The 19,721-nt window shown below is 42.9% G+C and overlaps 1 protein-coding gene across 1 annotated transcript; it reads left to right on the forward strand.

Annotated features, from left to right (window-relative positions):
- Positions 1–116: 116 nt before the first annotated feature.
- Positions 117–19,343, forward strand: LOC135476575 (uncharacterized). The gene is made up of 17 exons (XM_064756645.1): positions 117–242; positions 2,645–5,107; positions 6,279–6,872; positions 7,845–8,014; positions 8,507–8,713; positions 9,954–10,002; positions 10,232–10,393; positions 10,842–10,895; positions 11,241–11,288; positions 12,105–12,169; positions 13,985–14,071; positions 14,569–14,730; positions 15,088–15,647; positions 16,645–16,781; positions 17,259–17,345; positions 17,604–17,669; positions 18,525–19,343. The coding sequence occupies exons 2-17, from the start codon at positions 2,909–2,911 to the stop codon at positions 18,621–18,623; spliced, it is 4,746 nt and encodes a 1,581-aa protein (XP_064612715.1). The 5' UTR covers positions 117–242; positions 2,645–2,908; the 3' UTR covers positions 18,624–19,343.
- The last annotated feature ends 378 nt before the right edge of the window (positions 19,344–19,721 follow it).

Below are 19,721 nucleotides of genomic sequence, written 5' to 3' on the forward strand. Positions count from 1 at the left end.
CGCAGATTTGCGTCGTGTCAATCACAAAAACCAATCTTCCGCATTTAATCCGAAAGCCTTTTTCATTCATCGCGCGGCTAACAGCACAACGCGCGTATTGCGCGCAAGTTCGTACAAGAAAATTTAGGAAATTTCCTTGATTGGACAAGTCCGAAATGTCAGCGATTAGCAGCGTTAGCAGTTGCTTGAAGATGCGGTTTTAATCACTTTATCCTTTTGAACATACCGAGACATTGCAATAGGTAAGGGTTATGCGGATCTTGAGCGTACGACTTTGTAAACAATTACTTTTTTTATCAGGAAGTTTATGGGGGCGGATTACGGTTTAGGGTTTGTTGTGTTGTTGCTGTTTTAGCTGAAGTCTTCTTATGCACTGAGGTAATCGTTATTTTTTGAGGGACACATCTATCGGAGCGACACACGTGCACTCTGATGGTAATATTTTATCCGTGGTAATAAGTTTCTATGGCCTATGACAAAAGGTTCTGCAGAAAAAGTGTACAGAATATAAAAAAAAATTAAAGTCGTAGTCTGTGATTGTCAATTTTAGTTCACATCCATCAGACTCGTTTACATTCTGACAAACTTCTACGTATAAATGATAATAAACTCAGTCATTTGTTTCCATTCTCCAGATTAACTGAAATCATTTGTATTCAGAAGATTTCATGGTTTAACATAAACCTCGGGGTAGATTTACTGAGCAATTTTCTGACAGTGCTTAGTTCATTCTGTATGTATAGGTCACTGAGTCATGCTTATTACTATATATGTGAATATTTTCACATATGGTGCTCAGTAAAATGGAATAGATCCTGTATCAATGTATTATGAGTGGGTGATATGTCTTGTGTTTAGGGATTGACATGGAGTCCGGTATGATAGCTCTTTAAATACTGTATTTGACTTAAAATTTCATCTATCATTGTCAGGCCTTAAAATAAGGTCCGGTTATGGTAACCCATGTACAGGTAACGTCTTTCAGGTAGTTGGTAACCATTTACAAAAATAGGTTACCACACATTGTCGTCCATGCAGCTAAATTGGAAAGCAAAAGTTTATTGCTGATCTCAGTCAAAAACAAGTACATCATATTTTGTATTTCCAGTTATAATTCACCACTGTTTATATTCAAACCTGTGTTCCCTGTTCAGAGGTGAAATCCCACAAACAGCTTCTCCCTTTGTGTAATGTTTCTTTTTTTGTTCTGTTAACATACATCATAACAAGACTTGATTTTTTTACTTCAACTTTCACTGACAATGCATAAAACTCTTATAAAAATATGCTGTTTGTTGTTTTTCATGAGTTAGATAAGTAGGCCTATTCTTTGTGCAAAACAAAGTAAAAGTGTTCATTTGTTCATAATGATATGAATTCACTATTTAACTTAGATATTATTTTTAAGGAAATGTTTGGGTCAGCATTGTTGCATAATTAAAGCCTCTTAACGTGCTATCCCGACCTCTGAAACTAATTTACTTGTTGCTTGGTGGTCACAGTGACTGCTTGAACTATGATAGTACCGAGCACCTCGCCGTCTACAGCCATTTTGAAGTGTCTTGTGACCTACTTCTGGGTTTGAAATGCAATTGAGCTTTGGCATTGAAATCCTCGAGAGAACTAATATATTTTGATTGCCATCTGTAAGAACAACTTTAGTCTTCTTAATTCAATCCAAAACAGCATAAAAAAGGAGGCGGATTTTTACTACAAGAGGCTTTCGTGCCTCCAGCATGGACTGCACTGAAATCAGTCTGATATTGAGTCAAAGTTCGCAGATCTATGCGAGGCGATTTGTTTGAGAGGCATCAAATGACTGAATCATAAAATACGTTGAATGTTAAAATTTTAAATTAGCACACTGAGTCCATCTAGATGGAATAGTATTGACCCTGGCTTGATGTGCCTCAGTGCCTTACTTTTGTGAATATAATTCATGCCCTGCACGTAATTTATCACCACTTGTTGTGACTGTCCCGAGATTCTTGCAAGCCTCGCTTCTCGGCAGATGTCGGCGATGCACTGAAGAGTCGTTAATTTATTTTTCTCATTCAAGTCATAAAAAACATCACCGTGGAAATCCCACGATTTGAAAGTTTTCATTGTGGCCGTTGTGCCAAGTGTTTACATCGTCGGTAATATTTGTTAGTGACATATTCGAGCCTGTCACGCTGATTTTCGCCATTTTGACAAGTAAAACTTGAATTTTGCCCTGGCAACAAGGTTTACTCTTCTGTCTTTGGAGGTCATTTCAATCAGTGCCAGTGATACAAGAATGTGCAAAATTTGTAGATGCCATCTTTGAACTGATTTTTTAAATATATTTATTTATTTTTATGATGAACAATGAATTGTTTTCCACATTTAGCATGTCGGCGATCAATGCGTAACCTGTGCGAGCGTTCCCCGCTTATTTTAAGGCCTGACTGTGGACAAAATATGTTTTGAGGATGATATTTATCATACAGGAAAAGTCAGTTTCTGCACCGAAAGTAATAGTTTATGATCTTTATTGGCCTCTAAAAAGGAAATTTTTCTCCTCATCTGACTGAATTAAATGCTGTTAACATCAAGGAAACAAAGAAACTTCTCCACAAATAAGCCTGTATTGTGTCATTTGTTTCTGATTATATTTTGCTAGGATGGATAATAACATACGAGAAGCTGCACCAGAAAGCGATGCAGACCGACCTGGGGAGCCAGCAGGTTCTAACGGTGATGGTCACCCAGAGAGTGATGTCAAACTCAGTGATGGCAGGAGAGTTACTGCCCCTGATGGTCACCAGGGGGCCAGCCAAGGAGCTGATGATGATGAATCTGTGGAGGAAGGCAGTGATGCTGAACTTCACGATAGAACGGGAATGGTGTCTTCACAGGGGCAGGAGAGTTTGATGTGGATGAGGTAATGAGAGATAACTCCATAGCTGGCAGGAGTGACAGTGCATCTCCTGCCATAGATCATGTGTGTGACAGCACAGATGAAGTCATACCACCAACTTTAGAGACTGAGACACAGGATATCTTGCCGGCGACACATCCCAGTTCTGCTCTGGAAGAGGAGCCAGCAAAGGAAAGCGGAAGGACATTGGACAGTCTAAACATTAGTGGCTCCAGCCTGGAGTCTGTGAGTATAGACGGTAGTCTCCACAGCGGAGACACCCTGGTGCTAAGAGGAGATGTCCTCGCTCAGGAACAGGATCTGTCCCCCAGAGATGATGCTAACGTTGGGCATGAGGAAGAACCGTGCATTTCTGGTGAAAAGTCTGAGGAAATTCCTGCAAGTGAAGACTTGGTGGATGAGCAGGGCTTGACTGAGGCTCCAGTCACTGGTGGAGACAACGAGGCGGAGGTTAAGGCGGAGACAGGAGAGGAAGATGGAGGCATGGGGCATGAGTCTCACCCACAGCACACCCTAGAGGAACAGCAGTCCAGTGTGCTTGCAGGAGTAGATACGTATGAGCAGCCCTGGGTGTCTGGAGAAGGAGACAGTCAGTCTAGGTGGTCTGGGAAAGTTGATAAGAATGCATTCGGAGGGCAAGGCATGGTTTCATCAGCATTCCCCTCAGATGCACAGGTAACTGTCACACAGTCAGCCCAGAATGTCTCAGAGTCAGCCCAGAATGTCTCAGAGTCAGCCCAGAATGTCTCAGAGTCAGTCCAGAGTGTCTCTCAATCGGCCCTTAGTGTCACACAGTCAGCCCAAAGTGTCACACAGTCAGCCCAGAATGTCTCAGAGTCAGCCCAGAATGTCTCAGAGTCAGTCCAGAGTGTCTCTCAATCGGCCCTTAGTGTCACACAGTCAGCCCAAAGTGTCACACAGTCAGCCCAGAATGTCTCAGAGTCAGCCCAAAGTGTCACACAGTCAGCCCAGAATGTCTCTCATTTGGCCCTTAGTGTCACACAGTCAGCCCAGTCTAACACTCAGTCTGTACACTCCTTAGAGGATCCTTTGATGAGCACCCACGGAGGAAGGGACAACGTTCAGGTTTCAGAACCCACAGGCAGAGGGAATGAGGAAGATGGGGCATGGCAAAATGAACCTGCTCAGTTATATTCTCAGTCTGACTCAGCTCAACGCCATCCGGACTTCCCGTTTAACTACAACAACTACAAGGTGTGTAGGCAGGTGGAGCCAGGTGTGAAGGAGTGCCTGATATTAGAGACAGGCGAGCATGTTACATGTAGGAAGCCACCCTCACCTGTGCAGGTAACATCACAGTCTTCAGACGAGGATGACTCCGCTTCACCTGTCAATTTCTCATCAGGAAACCACACCCCTGAACGTCGGAATTCAGAAACAGGGCCAGAAAACCAGAGTCCTAAATCTGGCTTCAAGATAATTCACAAGAATGAGGATGGGACATTGAGATTCAGTAATTTGATCTTGAATGCCACAGATACTCCTTCTCAAGAGGTAGATAAGTCAGATGATGAAGAATGCCAGGAAAATGTCTTGGAAGGTTCACCAAAGCTTGACCTTCGAAACAGATCGTCCAGTGAGCCCTTATCTCCGAGAGGAGTTAAGAACTCATCCACTCGTTCACCTCGTTTGGGAAGCGGGAATTCTTCAACAAACGCAGTCAGTCCGAGAGATAATCACTCAGCACGCTCAGCTGTGGAGGGCTCCAGAGTTGAGCGAGGAAGTGCGAGTAGTCCTGGCAAACAATCGCCGCGGTCTAGCAGCGAGAGCTCATCTGCCAGAGACAGTGCCGGCATACGTGACCTTGCAGATTTGGGAACAGTTCAGGACATATACGAGACAGAGTCAGACCTACGGCCGGGGCTTGAGGGTGATTCACAGCTGGAGGGGGATGGATACCACCATTACACCAGGCACTCGAGCACATATGACACAAGGCACCAGACTTGTTACAGAGAAGCTGTACAGGACACCTTCCCAGTTATCTCCCCTCGTCCTCAGGAACCATCACTCACGTCACAGCAAGATAAGATAGACATGTCTGCACTGTACCGTGCGGAGCGATGGCTGGACGAGCGAAATGCCCGCACATCAGCATCACCACAGCGGCCCAATCTGTCCACGTCCGTCTCCAGTACAGGATCGGGGCCAATCCCTGGGTTCAGAACGTTACAGGAACAACAGGTGGGTGATTGACTTTCCTCCTTCAGATTCTTTCCAGTGGTTACCTTCATAAAAGTGAGGGAATTAAATGGAATGGAATTGGACTACAAATCTAGCTTTGACACAGTTAATAAGAAATCCCGTCAATATTTTTGATGCAGCATGTACAGGCAGCATTAAATGTAATTTGAGTAACTGAATATACTGTTCTTTATTATTCATTTAAAGGAGAAGAAAATTTAATTATCGAACAAATACCATTGAAAAGAGTATGCATTTCCTCGCAAGTGCATGCCATAAAAAAAATTCTAAAAAAATGTACCTCAAGTTGATAAATTATAAATAAAGCCAGAGCCAAAATCTGCTGTGGGTGACTCCATTTTGCCTAAGAACTAGTCCTGAAGTCTTCTGTGTCAGGAGGAAAATTGCCGTCGGAAACCGCCGAAGTGCAGTTCGTACATTTCCGGTAGAATTCTTCTTCCAAGAAGGTAGCGAACGGTACAGTTCGTTTTCCGCTTAACGATTGGGAAACCGGAATGTTGGACGTAGGTTCTGAGTTTACACAAACAAGCCGGCAGTTTTAACGACTTTCATTGGCTGAGAGGCAACACACACCCAGCATAAAATTACAGGGTGTTAAAGATGGAGGACGCCATGAACTCATCAATTTTTATGCCAGCTTTGCCATTTTCAGACTTTACGTGTGTGGCGAGGAATCCCCAAATTCTGCAGCAGGCACCGTCAGATAAAAAAAAATGTGCTCTTTTCAGCCTATAGTGTCATTGTTTTAAGTGTTCTTCTCCTTTAAGGTTGTGCTCAACAATTTTTGCCTAATATCCTGGCAGCCAGTCTGTTGGTGGAAAAACAAGCACATGTATTCTTCCCTTGCGTCATTTCATTTAGTCTAAAGGGATATAGGCAGAATATATCATTTCACTGAGCAAGGCTGAACCATTTTTACTGTATCATCAGCACCTTGTAGGTCATATACACACATACATGTATATTATACATGTGCGTAAAACCACAGCACACTGCTTGTTTGACGTTACGAATCAAAAAGTTTAAAACTTGCAATTCACAGCAGAACCATCTGTTACCAGGAAAGTCTGAAGGCACCTTAATTACTGTGTCATTTCGGTATGTGTATAATTGCTTTTACTTTCGTTTCTTCCTCACATTCACTTTTCAGGCCAGCTGGATGAAGATGTTTAAGCTGTTGGAGGATCAGCACCAGTCTGACCTGCTGACGCAGTATAAACAGCACCAGAGGAACATTCAACACTTGCAGGAACAGATCGAGGATGACCTTTGTCGCCAGCAGGACAGCTTCCAGAAAAAACTGGATGTCCACCGCGAGCTCCTGTTGCACAATTCCTCATTCGCGGGTAGTTACATCCCCGCTGACTTTGTGTCTGAAGGTAGCGAGGCATCGGAGGTGACAGGACGCAGGACTGCTTCTTTACCGCGACCTTTCATCCGTGATGATGATGACAATGATACGGTTTCGGAGAAACTTGTCTCGGCTTCGGCGTTGTTAGTAGAGGACAGCAGACTGGATGATCTTCTCCTTGAACCGTCATCGTTGATGTCCAGGCAGAAGGTACATGGCAGTACTCGCAGCCACCAGGTGGACATGTTTGAGGACGGATCCCCACGGATCAAGTCAAACTCTCGGAGTGCTGTACGGGACGATGTCTCCTCACGTGTGCATGGGGATGGAATGTATAGCGCCTCACATCACCTCACTTCTTCATCTCTACAGTTCTCACCTGTAACTAAACAGGTAATATTACTTTGAGATGTGAGCTAACATGTACATGCGGATTAAATAAATGTTACCTTTAGCTAGACAGGTACAGGTACTGTATTTCACCTAGGGTTAGCATTTTTCCACTGACACGGTGTACTTGATTCTACTTGATTAAAGAGGTTTTTTTGTTTTTTGAAGTTTGAAGAAATAATTAAATATCAGAAGTGGGATTTTAAAGTCTTTATGTACTGTAGGTGTAATTTTACATTTCAAAACTTTCTATGAAATACAGTAAATTATTTTGAGGTTGAGCTTACCCTAATTTCTCAACCTTTTCGCGTAGGAAAGAACAACTTTCTGTGCAATTTATGCACATTTCTAATTTGATTTTGGAGACAAAACCACATTGGTTGGATTGCCCAATTTCATGGCTGCACAAAAAGTATAATTTTATCAATTAACACAGAAAAATGAATTCAGAATATGCTTGAATAAACACCTTGCTAACATGTGAAAAGGTTGACAAATCACAGACTGCTTAAAAACTACATTCAAGAAGGAAAATTAGGATGTGCTCCTCTACTAAAACTGTTCTCTTCACCATCAGCTCCAACCTGAGGTTGGAGGTCAATTTGGCTCTTAACCAGTGAGGTTGCAGGTCAATTTGGCTCTTAACCAGTGAGGTTGCAGGTCACTTCAGCTCTTAACCAATGAGGTTGCAGGTCAATTCAGCTCTCACTGTTAACATTACAGCTTTCAGTCAGGAGGTTTAGAAGTCAAAAGTTAATTCACAAAATGTCTCTCACAGAAGAATTTGGTATACTTGTGTACATCTGCACGTGGTATCATCAGGACAAAATCCAGTACAACCATTTTTCTGTTAACCTAATTCACAAATAAAACATTTAAAGTATATATTGAGATAGGTGTATATTTTTTCAAATTTCACCTGCTTTCTATACATTAAAAACTGTGTATTTATGCTTGTTTTTGGGGTTAAACCAGGTACGTTCTAGCTCACTTCGAGGAGCTCAAGATGATGTGGAGGATCTCGTGCATTCGTATGTCAGTGACCCTCGACACTCATTATTGTTGCACGACACCACTATCAGGAGTCATCAGGCCCACCTGCACCCAGTGTCACCACCTGCAGGTGAAGGAAACACCTCAGCCAAGTGAGTGCTGTAGTCAGTCTGACATATGAAGGATTCCAGTACTGTCTTATTAGGGGCTGGGGGTGGATATGGCTATGTGGTTCGTGTATTCAATGTGCAGGACTCCCTACATTGGGTGACAATAAGGTTGATGGTGCTCGTCCTCGAGTTTGTTGTGTCTTGTGTGGTGAACATACCTTGTCTTCCATTGATATGGGCTGGACGTCTGTATGTTACGCGTAGAAAAGAATGTCTGTAACTTGCCAGAGGTCATTGGTTTAACCTGCACTCCTAAAACACTATACTGCCATTCTATTAGTCAAATATAATAAGACAAATGACACTGAAAAAATGTTTATTCTGCCTGGAAAACAACAATTAACAGTGGGGTTGTCTAAGACAAAACGTTAAAAAAAAACAAAGTAATCAATGTTTATTCTGTCTGTAAAACAACAAGTAAAAGACCAAACATAAAAAACAAAGTAATCAATGGTATTGTTCTGCCTTCCTCAGTGCACGTGTTAGCTTGCGTGAGAAGCATGCCAAGCACCTGTCGGACCTGAGGAGCTACTACGAGCAGGAGTTACAGGAGCTGAGGGCCGCACTTACCTCCCCTGAGTACATCAAGTCCCAGTCCCCGTATAAACAGGTGATGGAGGTGAACCTGGAGCTTCAGGGGCGTGTAGAGGTGCAAGAGGATGAAATCAGCGCTCTCAAGAGGTCAGTACTGATTGGATGATTGTAGAGGGACCAATTCCACAAAGCCTTTTCTCACTAAGGTCAAAATTTAAAACTTCATTGGGGGCCTCTGTGGCTCAGTTGGTAGAGTGCTAGCGCAGCGTAATGACCCAGGAGCCTCACACCAATGCAGTCGCTGTGAGTTCAAGTTCAGCTCTTGCTGGCTTCCTCTCCGGCTATATGTTGGAAGGTCTTGCAGCAACCTGCGGATGGTCATGGGTTTCCCACGTGCTCTGCCTGGTTTCCTCCCACCATAATGCAGGTGGCCGTCGTATAAGTGAAATATAAAACACGAGTCAAATAAATAAATAAAAGTTCATCTCTATGCTTAACTCTTGGCATAGGGAAGTTGAGATGTTGACACATTTATCTTAAGGTGGTCAAAATCTTGATTTCTGAGGCCTAAGCATACCTTCTGTAGTTGTATTTTAAATTTTGACCTGAAAACAACAAAATCTGCCAACAAAAATTTTGTTTGTTTATTGATTTATTTATTTTATTGGTGTTTTACACCATACTCAGGAATATTTCACTTATATGACGGCGGCCAGCATTATTATGGGAGAAAACATTGCAGAGCCCGGGGGAAACCCACGACCATCTGCAGGTTGCTGGAATACCCTCCCATGTATGGCTGGAGAAGAAGCCAGCATGAGACTTGAACTCAAAGTGACCGTATTCTGGCGTGCTAACCCCCTCTTCCACAGAGGACTCTTATTTGTTTATTGGCTTATGGTTTAACATCACTGTCAGCAATATTTTGGTCTTACCACATCAGTGTCTTTTTGTGGCAGACCATTTATCGTGCTGTCTCAGTGAAATATCATGCTGCAGAGGGTTGGCCTAATGAGCAAGAGTCATGCTGGCTTCCTCTCCGGTCGTACGTGGGAAGCTCTGCCCGGTTTCCACCCATCATAATGCTGGCCGCCGTCGTATAAGTGAAATATTCTTGAGTACGGCATAAAACACCAATCAAATAAAATAAATAAATAATAAACAAGAGCTATTTACATGTACCACGTGGGCTTCAATCTGTCATTGTAGAGACAAGACCGAGTATGTTAATAAAATATCCACTTGGAATCCCAAGTTCAATTCCAAAAGAGTATTAAAAAAAAAAAATAGGCCATTTTGCTATGATGTCCCAGGATTTTCTATACATATACAGTAAACATGTAAGACAAAAATTGGCTTCAATTTTTTTTCCCTTTTGTTTTCCCAGAGCCAACAGAGAACTGGAGAGTAAAGTACATACGTTACAGAGCAGGCTGGTGAGTGACGCAAATCTTTACATGAGGGGTAGGGGTCAGATAAGTCCAGTGTGATAAAAAAAAATTTAAAGTTTTAAGTTCATACTTCATTTAGAGTTGTGTAATGTCTTTTATTACTGTAGTAGTGTTTTTTTTTTTTTTTCACTGGTGATGATTGCTGAAAATTTCAGTTTTCATTGGCTTTTGTAAAAAAAACTAACAGAATTTTGATTTCATGCCTGGTTGGCAGGATGACACTTTGGAGAAATATGAGGAGTCACAGGTGACATTGGGTGCCGTGAGGCGTCAACTGGACGAGGTACAGGTACTGTGTACAGAGAAGGACAGCCTGGTGAAACACCTGGAGGCTGACAACAGCAGGCTCTCCACTGCACTCAGTGATGCCTACAAGGTGAGAGCCATTAGAGTGAGGCCCTACATGTGCTTCCCGCGTTAGTTTGTATCTTCACTTACAAAACAAAACAAATAACGCATTTGGTAAGGAAACATCAGCAACTGGATATGAAGTTATTGTTCTGATTTTATGGTACCAACAATTGAGAGCCCGGGGGAAACCCACGACCATCCGCGGGTTGCTGGCACACCTTCCCACATACAGCTGGAACAATATTCCTAACAACAACAACAACAAAACTGTCCTCCCTTAGAGCTGGTAGTCACAGCTAAAGATAGCTGTTTTATCCGTAAATGATGCAGAGTCAGCTTAAGAGCTGATACATCATGTTGGGCTGGGATTGGGCTGAAATAGGAAGGTCCTCAGGGGGAACTTTTTACAATGTACAGTGTGTGAAGTATACAAGTCAAGTCTGAATTAATAATAAAAATGTTTCTTCCTGCAGATACAGGATCAGCAAATCGCAGAGGCCAAGAGAGAAGAAGCTGCCATGAAGAGGGTAAGAGGGGTCAGACAGAGCGACAGGTGGTGGTGGTGCTTGGGTTGGGGGTTGGGGTGGTGGGTATGAGGGGGCTCTGATTTTTGCCTCAAATGTCAAGATAATGTTGCGAGAACACGTAAGAAGATATCAAGCCTGTGAAGGAAGTGGTAATATTGTACACTGTGGATGATAGGAGTCATTTTACATGTATCAAAGATGTCAGGCACCAGTCTTCTGTGAGGATCAAGTAAACATTTGTTATCAGTATCGATCAATGAATTCATGATGAATGAACTATTAATATCAGTAAATGTCTCTATTTATCAGATCAGAACCCTTAAAAACATTTAACTATCATTTCAGCTTGCTGAGAGACACGATAATTTGAACAGAGAGAATGAATCTAACAAGGTCAGTATTTGTTCTGTTTTTTTTTAACGTGGTTTATTGCCCTACTCAAGAATATTTTGTTTATTTTGATAACGGTGAAACAGTTTGTGGGTGGAGGAAACTGGAGTGCATGCAGAAAACCACTCATAAATGACAGAGTTTCCCACAGGTGACATCATTTCCCACAGGTGACATCAAAATGTATGTCTTGTTGGTGAAAGGCACATGTTCTGCAGAGAGCCTCATTTAAGACTAGCTACCTGAATGTGTAAGGCCGCAGGTGGGAAGGTCTGTCAGCAACCTGTGGGTGGCCGTGGGTTTCCCCAAGCCTCTGCCCGGTCTCCTCCCACCGTAACGGTGGCCGCCGTCGTATTAGTGAAATATTGTCATGCATGAAATTTGTTCTCTTTTTGGAGGAATTCCTCTTTATTTATGCAAAAATTTCATCACAGAAATGTTCAGAATTTCCTTCAAAAATGCTAAAAATGTCAAAATTACGAGTATTATGTATAGTTGTCCTCTTTTTCATCCAAATGTCTGTCTCATCCCTGTATTCTTGAGTGTGGCGTAAAACACCAATCAAATAAATAGACAGACAAATGAATGCACAAAGATGTGTTGCTTTTAATGAGAAGAGTGGAAACAGGGTAATCTCAGCCGTTCCCTGTCCGAGGACTGAAATATAAAAGTTTGTATGTGGCTGTTAAACGCTTTTACTTTGCTTGAAAAGGCAGGTTTGATTGTACCTGTAAACTCGTTACAGTAGGAAGAAGAATGGAACAACTGTGTCTTCTTCCACATACAGATCTCTCATTTGTTAGTTGATGTTCGTTTCAGGAAGCCTTGAGCCAAATGGATGCAAAACTGTATGATAGCAGAATGGAGATTGTTCAGTTAAAAAGGTATTTGTACATTCCACTTCTGTGATATTCTATGTCTGAAAGCTTTTCAAACATGAGAGCTCAAAATTATGAAGAATTGACGCTGATTGGCTGACAGTGGAGATAGGGTTTTCTGGGTTAAATCTTACAGCCATCATCATGCTGGAGTAAGTGCACCATATCCTAAATTAAGCTTAGGCAAGGCATAGCCTCGATTAGCCTATGGCTCACACCAGCCAATCAGAATAGATTCTTTACTCGTTTAAGACATGACTCTCAGTCATTTAAGGCCATATGACCTTGGATTGAACTGGCATGCATGTGGTGGTGTCTTATTTGGGTCGCATTGTTATTTCGTATACACGACCACTTAGGACCCCGACACAACAATTGAGTTAAGTTTGGATGGGACCTAAGCTCTTGTGTATGCCGACGTAGAGATCGGTTATTTACAGATAACCTTTAAGATAAGGATCAAATATAATAACAGATTGAATTTTTTTAGTTTAAAAAATAGTAACCTTAATTACTAGTGCTAATAATTGCACACCATTGTGCAAAATAGCTACTATGGGCATGCAACAGGAAAGCCAGTGGCAGGCTAATAAAACTTTACAGGCTGTCTAGTGCTATACATAGCTCTAGTCTGACACCTCACTTGCAGGGTGTTCAAAAAGGGCAAGTAGCAGGCTGCAGACAGCTGTCTACTGCCGTCCCTGTAGCAGGCTGCAGACAGTTGTCTACTTCCGTCCCTGTAGCAGGCTGCAGACAGTGGGTACTGCTGTCCCTGTAGCAGGCTGCAGACAGCTGTCTACTGTCGTCCCTGTAGCAGGCTGCAGACGGCTGTTTACTGCCATCCCTGTAGCAGGCTGCAGACAGCTGTCGACTGCCGTCCCTGTAGCAGGCTGCAGACAGCTGTCTACTGCCGGCCCTGTAGCAGGCTGCAGAAGGCTGTTTACTGCTGTCCCTGTAGCAGGCTGCAGACAGCTGTTTACTGCCGTCCCTGTAGCAGGCTGCAGACAGCTGTCGACTGCCGTCCCTGTAGCAGGCTGCAGACAGCTGTTTACTGCCGTCCCTGTAGCAGGCTGCAGACAGCTGTCGACTGCCGTCCCTGTAGCAGGCTGCAGACAGCTGTCTACTGCCGGCCCTGTAGCAGACTGCAGAAGGCTGTTTACTGCTATCCCTGTAGCAGGCTGCAGACGGCTGTTTACTGCCGTCCCTGTAGCAGGCTGCAGACAGCTGTCGACTGCCGTCCCTGTAGCAGGCTGCAGACAGCTGTTCTACTGCCGGCCCTGTAGCAGGCTGCAGAAGGCTGTTTACTGCTATCCCTGTAGCAGGCTGCAGACGGCTGTTTACTGCCGTCCCTGTAGCAGGCTGCAGACAGCTGTTTACTGCCGTCCCTGTAGCAGGCTGCAGACAGCTGTCGACTGCCGTCCCTGTAGCAGGCTGCAGACAGCTGTCTACTGCCGGCCCTGTAGCAGGCTGCAGAAGGCTGTTTACTGCTATCCCTGTAGCAGGCTGCAGACGGCTGTTTACTGCCGTCCCTGTAGCAGGCTGCAGACAGCTGTCGACTGCCGTCCCTGTAGCAGGCTGCGGACAGCTGTCGACTGCCGTCCCTGTAGCAGGCTGCAGACAGCTGTCGACTGCCGTCTCCGTAGCCGCCTATAATGAATATTCTTACTATTTAAATCAAAAGCAATTGTGGCATGATTATTTTCAATTCAGCCGCCTACTTTTGAACTCTGACCTCCTTCTCCAATTCTACTTGAAAACCCTGCACTTGTCATGTGTTTTGAGCCTGGCATTTTATTCAGTTTTCCTTTTTTTCATCCACAGAATGATTTCCAAACTGGAGCTGGAAAATAATCGTTTAGGTCGAGAGAACAACAATTTGAGACACAAAGGACTGATTTCTTCTCTTGGGTGAGTTATGTGTGTGGCTGTGCCAAAGCATTGACTTCTTTTATTCACTATTCACTTTTTGTTTTTTTTTTCAGTAAATGAAATTTTGTCAAAATGACATGACAAAAATACTCCTCAGCATGTGACTGAATACTTGCTAGTATATTGAAGATTATTTATTTATTATTTATTTGATTGGTGTTTTACACCATACTCAAGAATATTTCACTTATACGACGGCGGCCAACATTATGGTGAGTGGAAACCAGGCACAGCCCGGGGGAAACCCACGACCATACACAGGTTGCCGGCAGACCTTCCCACATACGGCCAGAGAGGAAGCCAGCATGAGCTGGACTTGAACTCATAGTGACCGCATTGGTGAGAGACTCCTGGGTCATTACGCTGCGCTAGCGCGCTAACCAACCGAGCCACGGAGGCCCCTATATTGAAGATAGAGCAGGATATACTGATTTACTGTTTGTTAAGCACTCTCATGGTATTTATTCTCTCAACAGATTGTCAACATTCTACCCGCAGAGTGGTCAGGAATCAGGGCTGGGTGAGTCCATGAGTCCTCAGACCTCGCACTACCCGATGGAGTCACGCTGCGTCTCGGGCCAGCCCTCCCCTGACATGTCTGAGATACTTAGTGACAACGAAGAGGATGTTGACCTTTGGTATGTCAATCAAGCTGTGCCAGACTTCACCGGGTGTCTCAATTGTCCAACTTAAATCCACTTGTAAAAATCCACATAAAATGTGCATAAAACATGGATGCTGCGGCCGTTTTTGTTTTCAGGACATTAAACTTTGTCCGAAGAATAATCTACCCAAAGGAGCTGTCTCAAAACTTGCAGCATGAAATTGAGGGGTTGGGTACTACTTCTAATCCTTTTTGTTTCTTTGTGTATGTATGATTAATTTTTTTATATTATTCTGCCTATGAGACAACATTTTCTCTTGTAATGGCTTGTATTTTACCATTATGCCCTATATGTACATTTCTAATTGTTTTGACATTGTTGTTGTTGTAGTTTGAATGGTGAACCAGATGTATTCCATTCTCCACCCAGAACAAACCAGTCCCCATCCCAGGGGCGAGATGTCCGCAAATCTCCCCTCGTGAAGGCGGAAGAGGACTTAAGAACCTTACGCAGAACTGTAAAAGAAAACCTTGGTCAGAGTTTAGCGCAGCAAAGGTCCTTTCCACGGAGTTCACGTGGACCTGGACGTGGAGTGGAGCAAAGAGGAAGTAACTCCAGGAGCAGATCACCATCTATGTCTTTGCCAAGTAGTAGCAATAAGTCTAGTCCTAATAATGGTGTGTCTTCCAGTCAGATCAGCAGTTACGCGACGCAGCATGTGGGGAGTGATCCTACAACAATCATCGACACTTTGATGAGCAGGTCAACACCGCAGCGAAAACTCTTCACGACAAACGTGGACAGACACTTGCCCACAGGGGGTACGCCCACACGGTTTGATATCGACATACGACCAGCTCCCAGCAGCCGTGCACCCAGCAGCTCCAAGAAACGCACATCTCCGGTTAAGAAGGATAAAGCTGGGACAAAACTACAGCAAAGTAACAAGGGTAGGTTTAAACTTCATCTTGAGAACCAAAGATTGGTGGTCGATTGTTTTTGTGTGTGTGTATAAATGAAGTATTTATTAGGTTTAGTACATGCATGTAATGTATCTTTTGTAGGAAAACATTCACAAATATATGTACTTGTTTAGGGGGTCTCCATGGCTCAGTTGGTTAGTGCGCTAGCGCAGCGTAATGACCCAGGGGTCTCTCACGAATGCGGTCACTGTGAGTTCAAGTCCAGCTCATGCTGGCTTCCTCTCTGGCTGTAAGTGGGAAGGTCTACCAGCAACCTGCGGATGGTCATGAGTTTTCTCACCCGGTTTCCTTCCTCTAATGGCTGGCCGCCGTCGTATAAGTGAAATATCCTTGTGCGCGGAGTAAATCAACAATCAAATAAATAAATATTTAAACAAGAAAATGTACTTGTTTATACCAGAGGGATGTTTGTTGTGTACCTCACTTGGCTCTAGCATTATCTCCACCCAAAACATGCTGTCTTAAAAAGGAAATGTCCCTGAGTAGAACACAAAGTAAAAATACATTAAAACCTGAAAAATTCAGTAAAGTGGGTGAAGTGTGTGAATATCAGTTCACACCCCTGTAATTCTTCAACTTTTTCACATGTTTGCAAGGTGTTTATTCTAGCGTATTATGAAGGCACTATTCTGTGTTGACAGATATTTATATTTTTTGTATATTTTTCTGAAGCTCTGAAATTGGCCAATATAACCAATGGAGTTTTTTTCTCCAAAAGGTTGCTCTTTCATATGCTAACATGTTGAGTAATTAGGATAGTTGGTATTAAAGAACACACTAGATTCCTCTTTTACATGTAAGAGAGAACCCTTCTCGCCTAAAGTAACACTGATCAGTTCAGTTTGGACATGAGTCAGTATTACACAGGAAAAGATACCCATATTGTCTTCTGTTCAGGTTAGCAGAAATGTAATAGTATAAATAAAAAAGCTGAATTATTAACATTTTATCTGTTTGTGGGCAGATATGGGTGTGAACTCGGCAGTAGAGAGCACCCTGGAGAAGATGAGGGCGGGGGAGTTCGTGACACGACCCAGCTGGGAGAACAGAGACACTACAACAGTGAGGGGAGGAAAGGCAGCACAGCCAGGGGGCCCTAAGGTAAGTCAGCTTCCCCACAGGCTGAGTGGTGGAAAATGTGGTAAAATCTGTAGTGGACTTTTGTCTTAAAAGAAAAGGCAACACAAGACCAAATGTATATATGCATTGATGAAGTATCCCTTGGGAAATTTAGGAAGTATAACGTTTTGTTTTTGTGATGTAGCAGAACTGAGATATCGCAGATCAAAGTAAGCTAAATCCCAAACATTGAGAAAATCGAAAGCACAGCCATGCTATCAATTTTAACCAGTCAGGTGCAAGTTATTTAATTTGTTCAAGCAATAAATGCAGTATTTGGGATATTTAATCTGTGTTTTTTTTTGTTTTGTTTTTTAAAACAAATATTGGAAACACACAAAGCCCAATGTGTGTCTTTTAGTTTCTCCAGGTGAATAGCACACACACCTCTTCCAAAGAAAAATAAAGTCAGATTAAACCACAAAGTTATGAATTTTGCATGTGTTACTAATTATTCAGCATCGAGAGGAAAAGATTCAGGAGAGAGTACGTGCTATCCATGATCTGGAGGTGAAGTATGACGACCTGCAGGTGGAAAAAAGACAGGTGAGTGATCTGGGGAAGGGACAAAAGTGTTGTCTTGTCATAACCAGAAATCTGACCTCGGGAATAAGAAGGAAATTCTGAGAATTTCTGTCCTATCTTAAACATGTACGGATCGCACAGGTTTTGGAGCTTCATTTGAGGGGCAGCAAGATGAATCTGCACACAGAATTTTTTTTTATAAAAAAATTTAAAAAGTGAAGTTTCTTTACCTGATTTTACAAGCAAACTTAGAAAAACAAACTTTCTTGTTTTCTTCAGTTGGAGTCGGCATTAAGTAAAGTGCCCTTACATGGAAAAGTGAATCATCATAACAGGAAAGCAAAGGTGAGCATGTTAACCCAACAGGTTTAATGTAATTAAAATTTATTTTTTTGTTATTATTTACATTTTTTGCATCTTTCAAAACTCTTCTAAACCCTGTCTTTTCTCTGCTGCGATTAGAATTGAATCCCTCACAGAGCCAATCATGTCATCTTACATGGATCTCTTGCCTGCCGCTAGTATGGCACACACACTTAGCTCTCTCTGTGTGTGAAAAATATGTGGGCTTCCTCCAGGCAGTTTGGTTTCCTCCTTCCACGAAAAAGACTTCTGTAATATGAGTCAATATTATTTAATACATTATTAGATACCTATGAAATAAGTAAATATACTCAGCGCCTTTTAAAATCAGGTATGGAATATAAAGATGATGCTCAGAAGCACAAGTCGAAGTTGGGGAACCTGGGATCAAACCTGGGTCAGGTCATACCAACGACTTTAAAAATGGTACTTGTTAATGCCCCACTTGTTGCTCAGCGCTGAGAGTTTACAGCAGGGAACAAGAGTGGTTTACAGCAGGAAAACAAGACTGGTTTGCCTGGTGTCAGTGCGACTGTTTGGGTGTCATGTCTGTCATGTATTCAGCATGATACTTAGGTGGCGGCAGCACTTTGATGGCATGGACTTGCCCTGCCACAAGAAGACACAATATATGTACACACACCTAATGACTCCTCGTCGTCATACATTTATGACTGAAACATAGGTAAGTTCAGCGTAAAACTTCAAGCATACATAAGCATACTCACAGAAGCACAAGCTGATGAGTGAAAGATTTAGATTCACTTATTAATCAGTCAATCAGTTACCCATATACATGTGGATCTGTGCATGATTCGCTTGTTCTTACATTTCCAGGAAGACCTAGACAACCAGTTGGACAAAGTAGAGAAAGAACTCGGCTCTATACGCATGTCTCTGAAAAGATACCATGTTCTGAAAACATCCAGCCATTAGCCCGGCCAGTTCATTGAGGCACAAGATGGGACTGCAAGAAGCGTCCAGCCGTGACTTCCATGAGCATTTGTGAAATCTGGTTGTGACTTCACTCTGATTCCAAAGGCACATGCAACTGGGCTTTTAGCACAATTCCATTGTGACTTGGGCTAGAGTCACTGATTGGAACCTTCAGACCAACAGGTGGGACTGTCAGTGTCTTATTTGCAGCTGTAAAGCATGGAACCTCAGTGCTTCCAGTTGTGACAGTCAGAGCTTCCAGCTTGGGTTAGAGTCACTGATAGGAACCTTCAGACAAACAGGTGGGAATGTCATTGTCTTATTTGCAGCTGTAAAGAATGGAACCTCAATGCTACCAGTTGTGACAGTCAGAGCATCCAGCTTGGGCTAGAGTCACTGAAAGGAATCTTCAGACAAACAGGTGGGACTGTTAGTGTCTTATTTGCGACTGTAAAGCATGGAACCTCAATGCTGCCAGTTACAACAGTCAGAGCTGCCAGCTTGGGCTAGAGTCACTGATTAGAACCTTGACCAACAGGTGGGACTGTCAGTGTCTTATTTGCAACTGTAAAGCATGGAACCTCATTGCTGCCAGTTGTGACAGTGAGAACTTCCAGTTGTACATGCAACTAGGCTTTTAACACATTGGCTGGTTCCATCATCACAGGCTGAAATGACAACTTCACTGATTGGGACTTTCTCAACACCAGATGGAAGTACATGATGTACAAGCCTTGGCCAGGGCCCTCATGCTCTTTGGTAGCAAGGCCATATCTAGAACAAGATTAAAGGTTCTGATCCCAAACTGTAAAGGTGACATTATGGCCGTGCATAAAGAAATGTTATAAAACTTAAATGACTCTTTCAGAGAGTTTTTTTAAGCCTGTGAATGAAAGGAAATGTGTATGAAAAGCAAACTTTTTGAGCTCTAGATATGGCCGTGGCTATGACGTAATACAGCTTTTTGTATTAGATCATTAGGCTTCAAACTGAGATAAACTGGTTTGTAGGCCCTAATACAGCTTTTGCATCAGATCAGTAGGCTTCAGACTGAGATAAACTGGTTTGTAGGCCCTAATACAGCTTTTGCATCAGATC

This window comes from Liolophura sinensis, chromosome 10, assembly GCF_032854445.1.
Source record: "Liolophura sinensis isolate JHLJ2023 chromosome 10, CUHK_Ljap_v2, whole genome shotgun sequence".
Classification (NCBI taxonomy): Eukaryota; Metazoa; Mollusca; class Polyplacophora; order Chitonida; family Chitonidae; genus Liolophura; species Liolophura sinensis.

Excerpts from the sequence above, each read along its gene's own strand:
- LOC135476575 (XM_064756645.1), top strand. The coding sequence starts at position 2,909 with ATGAGAGATAACTCCATAGCTGGCAGGAGTGACAGTGCATCTCCTGCC. Across the intron at positions 6,873-7,844 it reads TCTCACCTGTAACTAAACAG|GTACGTTCTAGCTCACTTCG; the intron begins GTAATATTACTT and ends GGGTTAAACCAG. Across the intron at positions 15,648-16,644 it reads ACTACAGCAAAGTAACAAGG|ATATGGGTGTGAACTCGGCA; the intron begins GTAGGTTTAAAC and ends GTTTGTGGGCAG.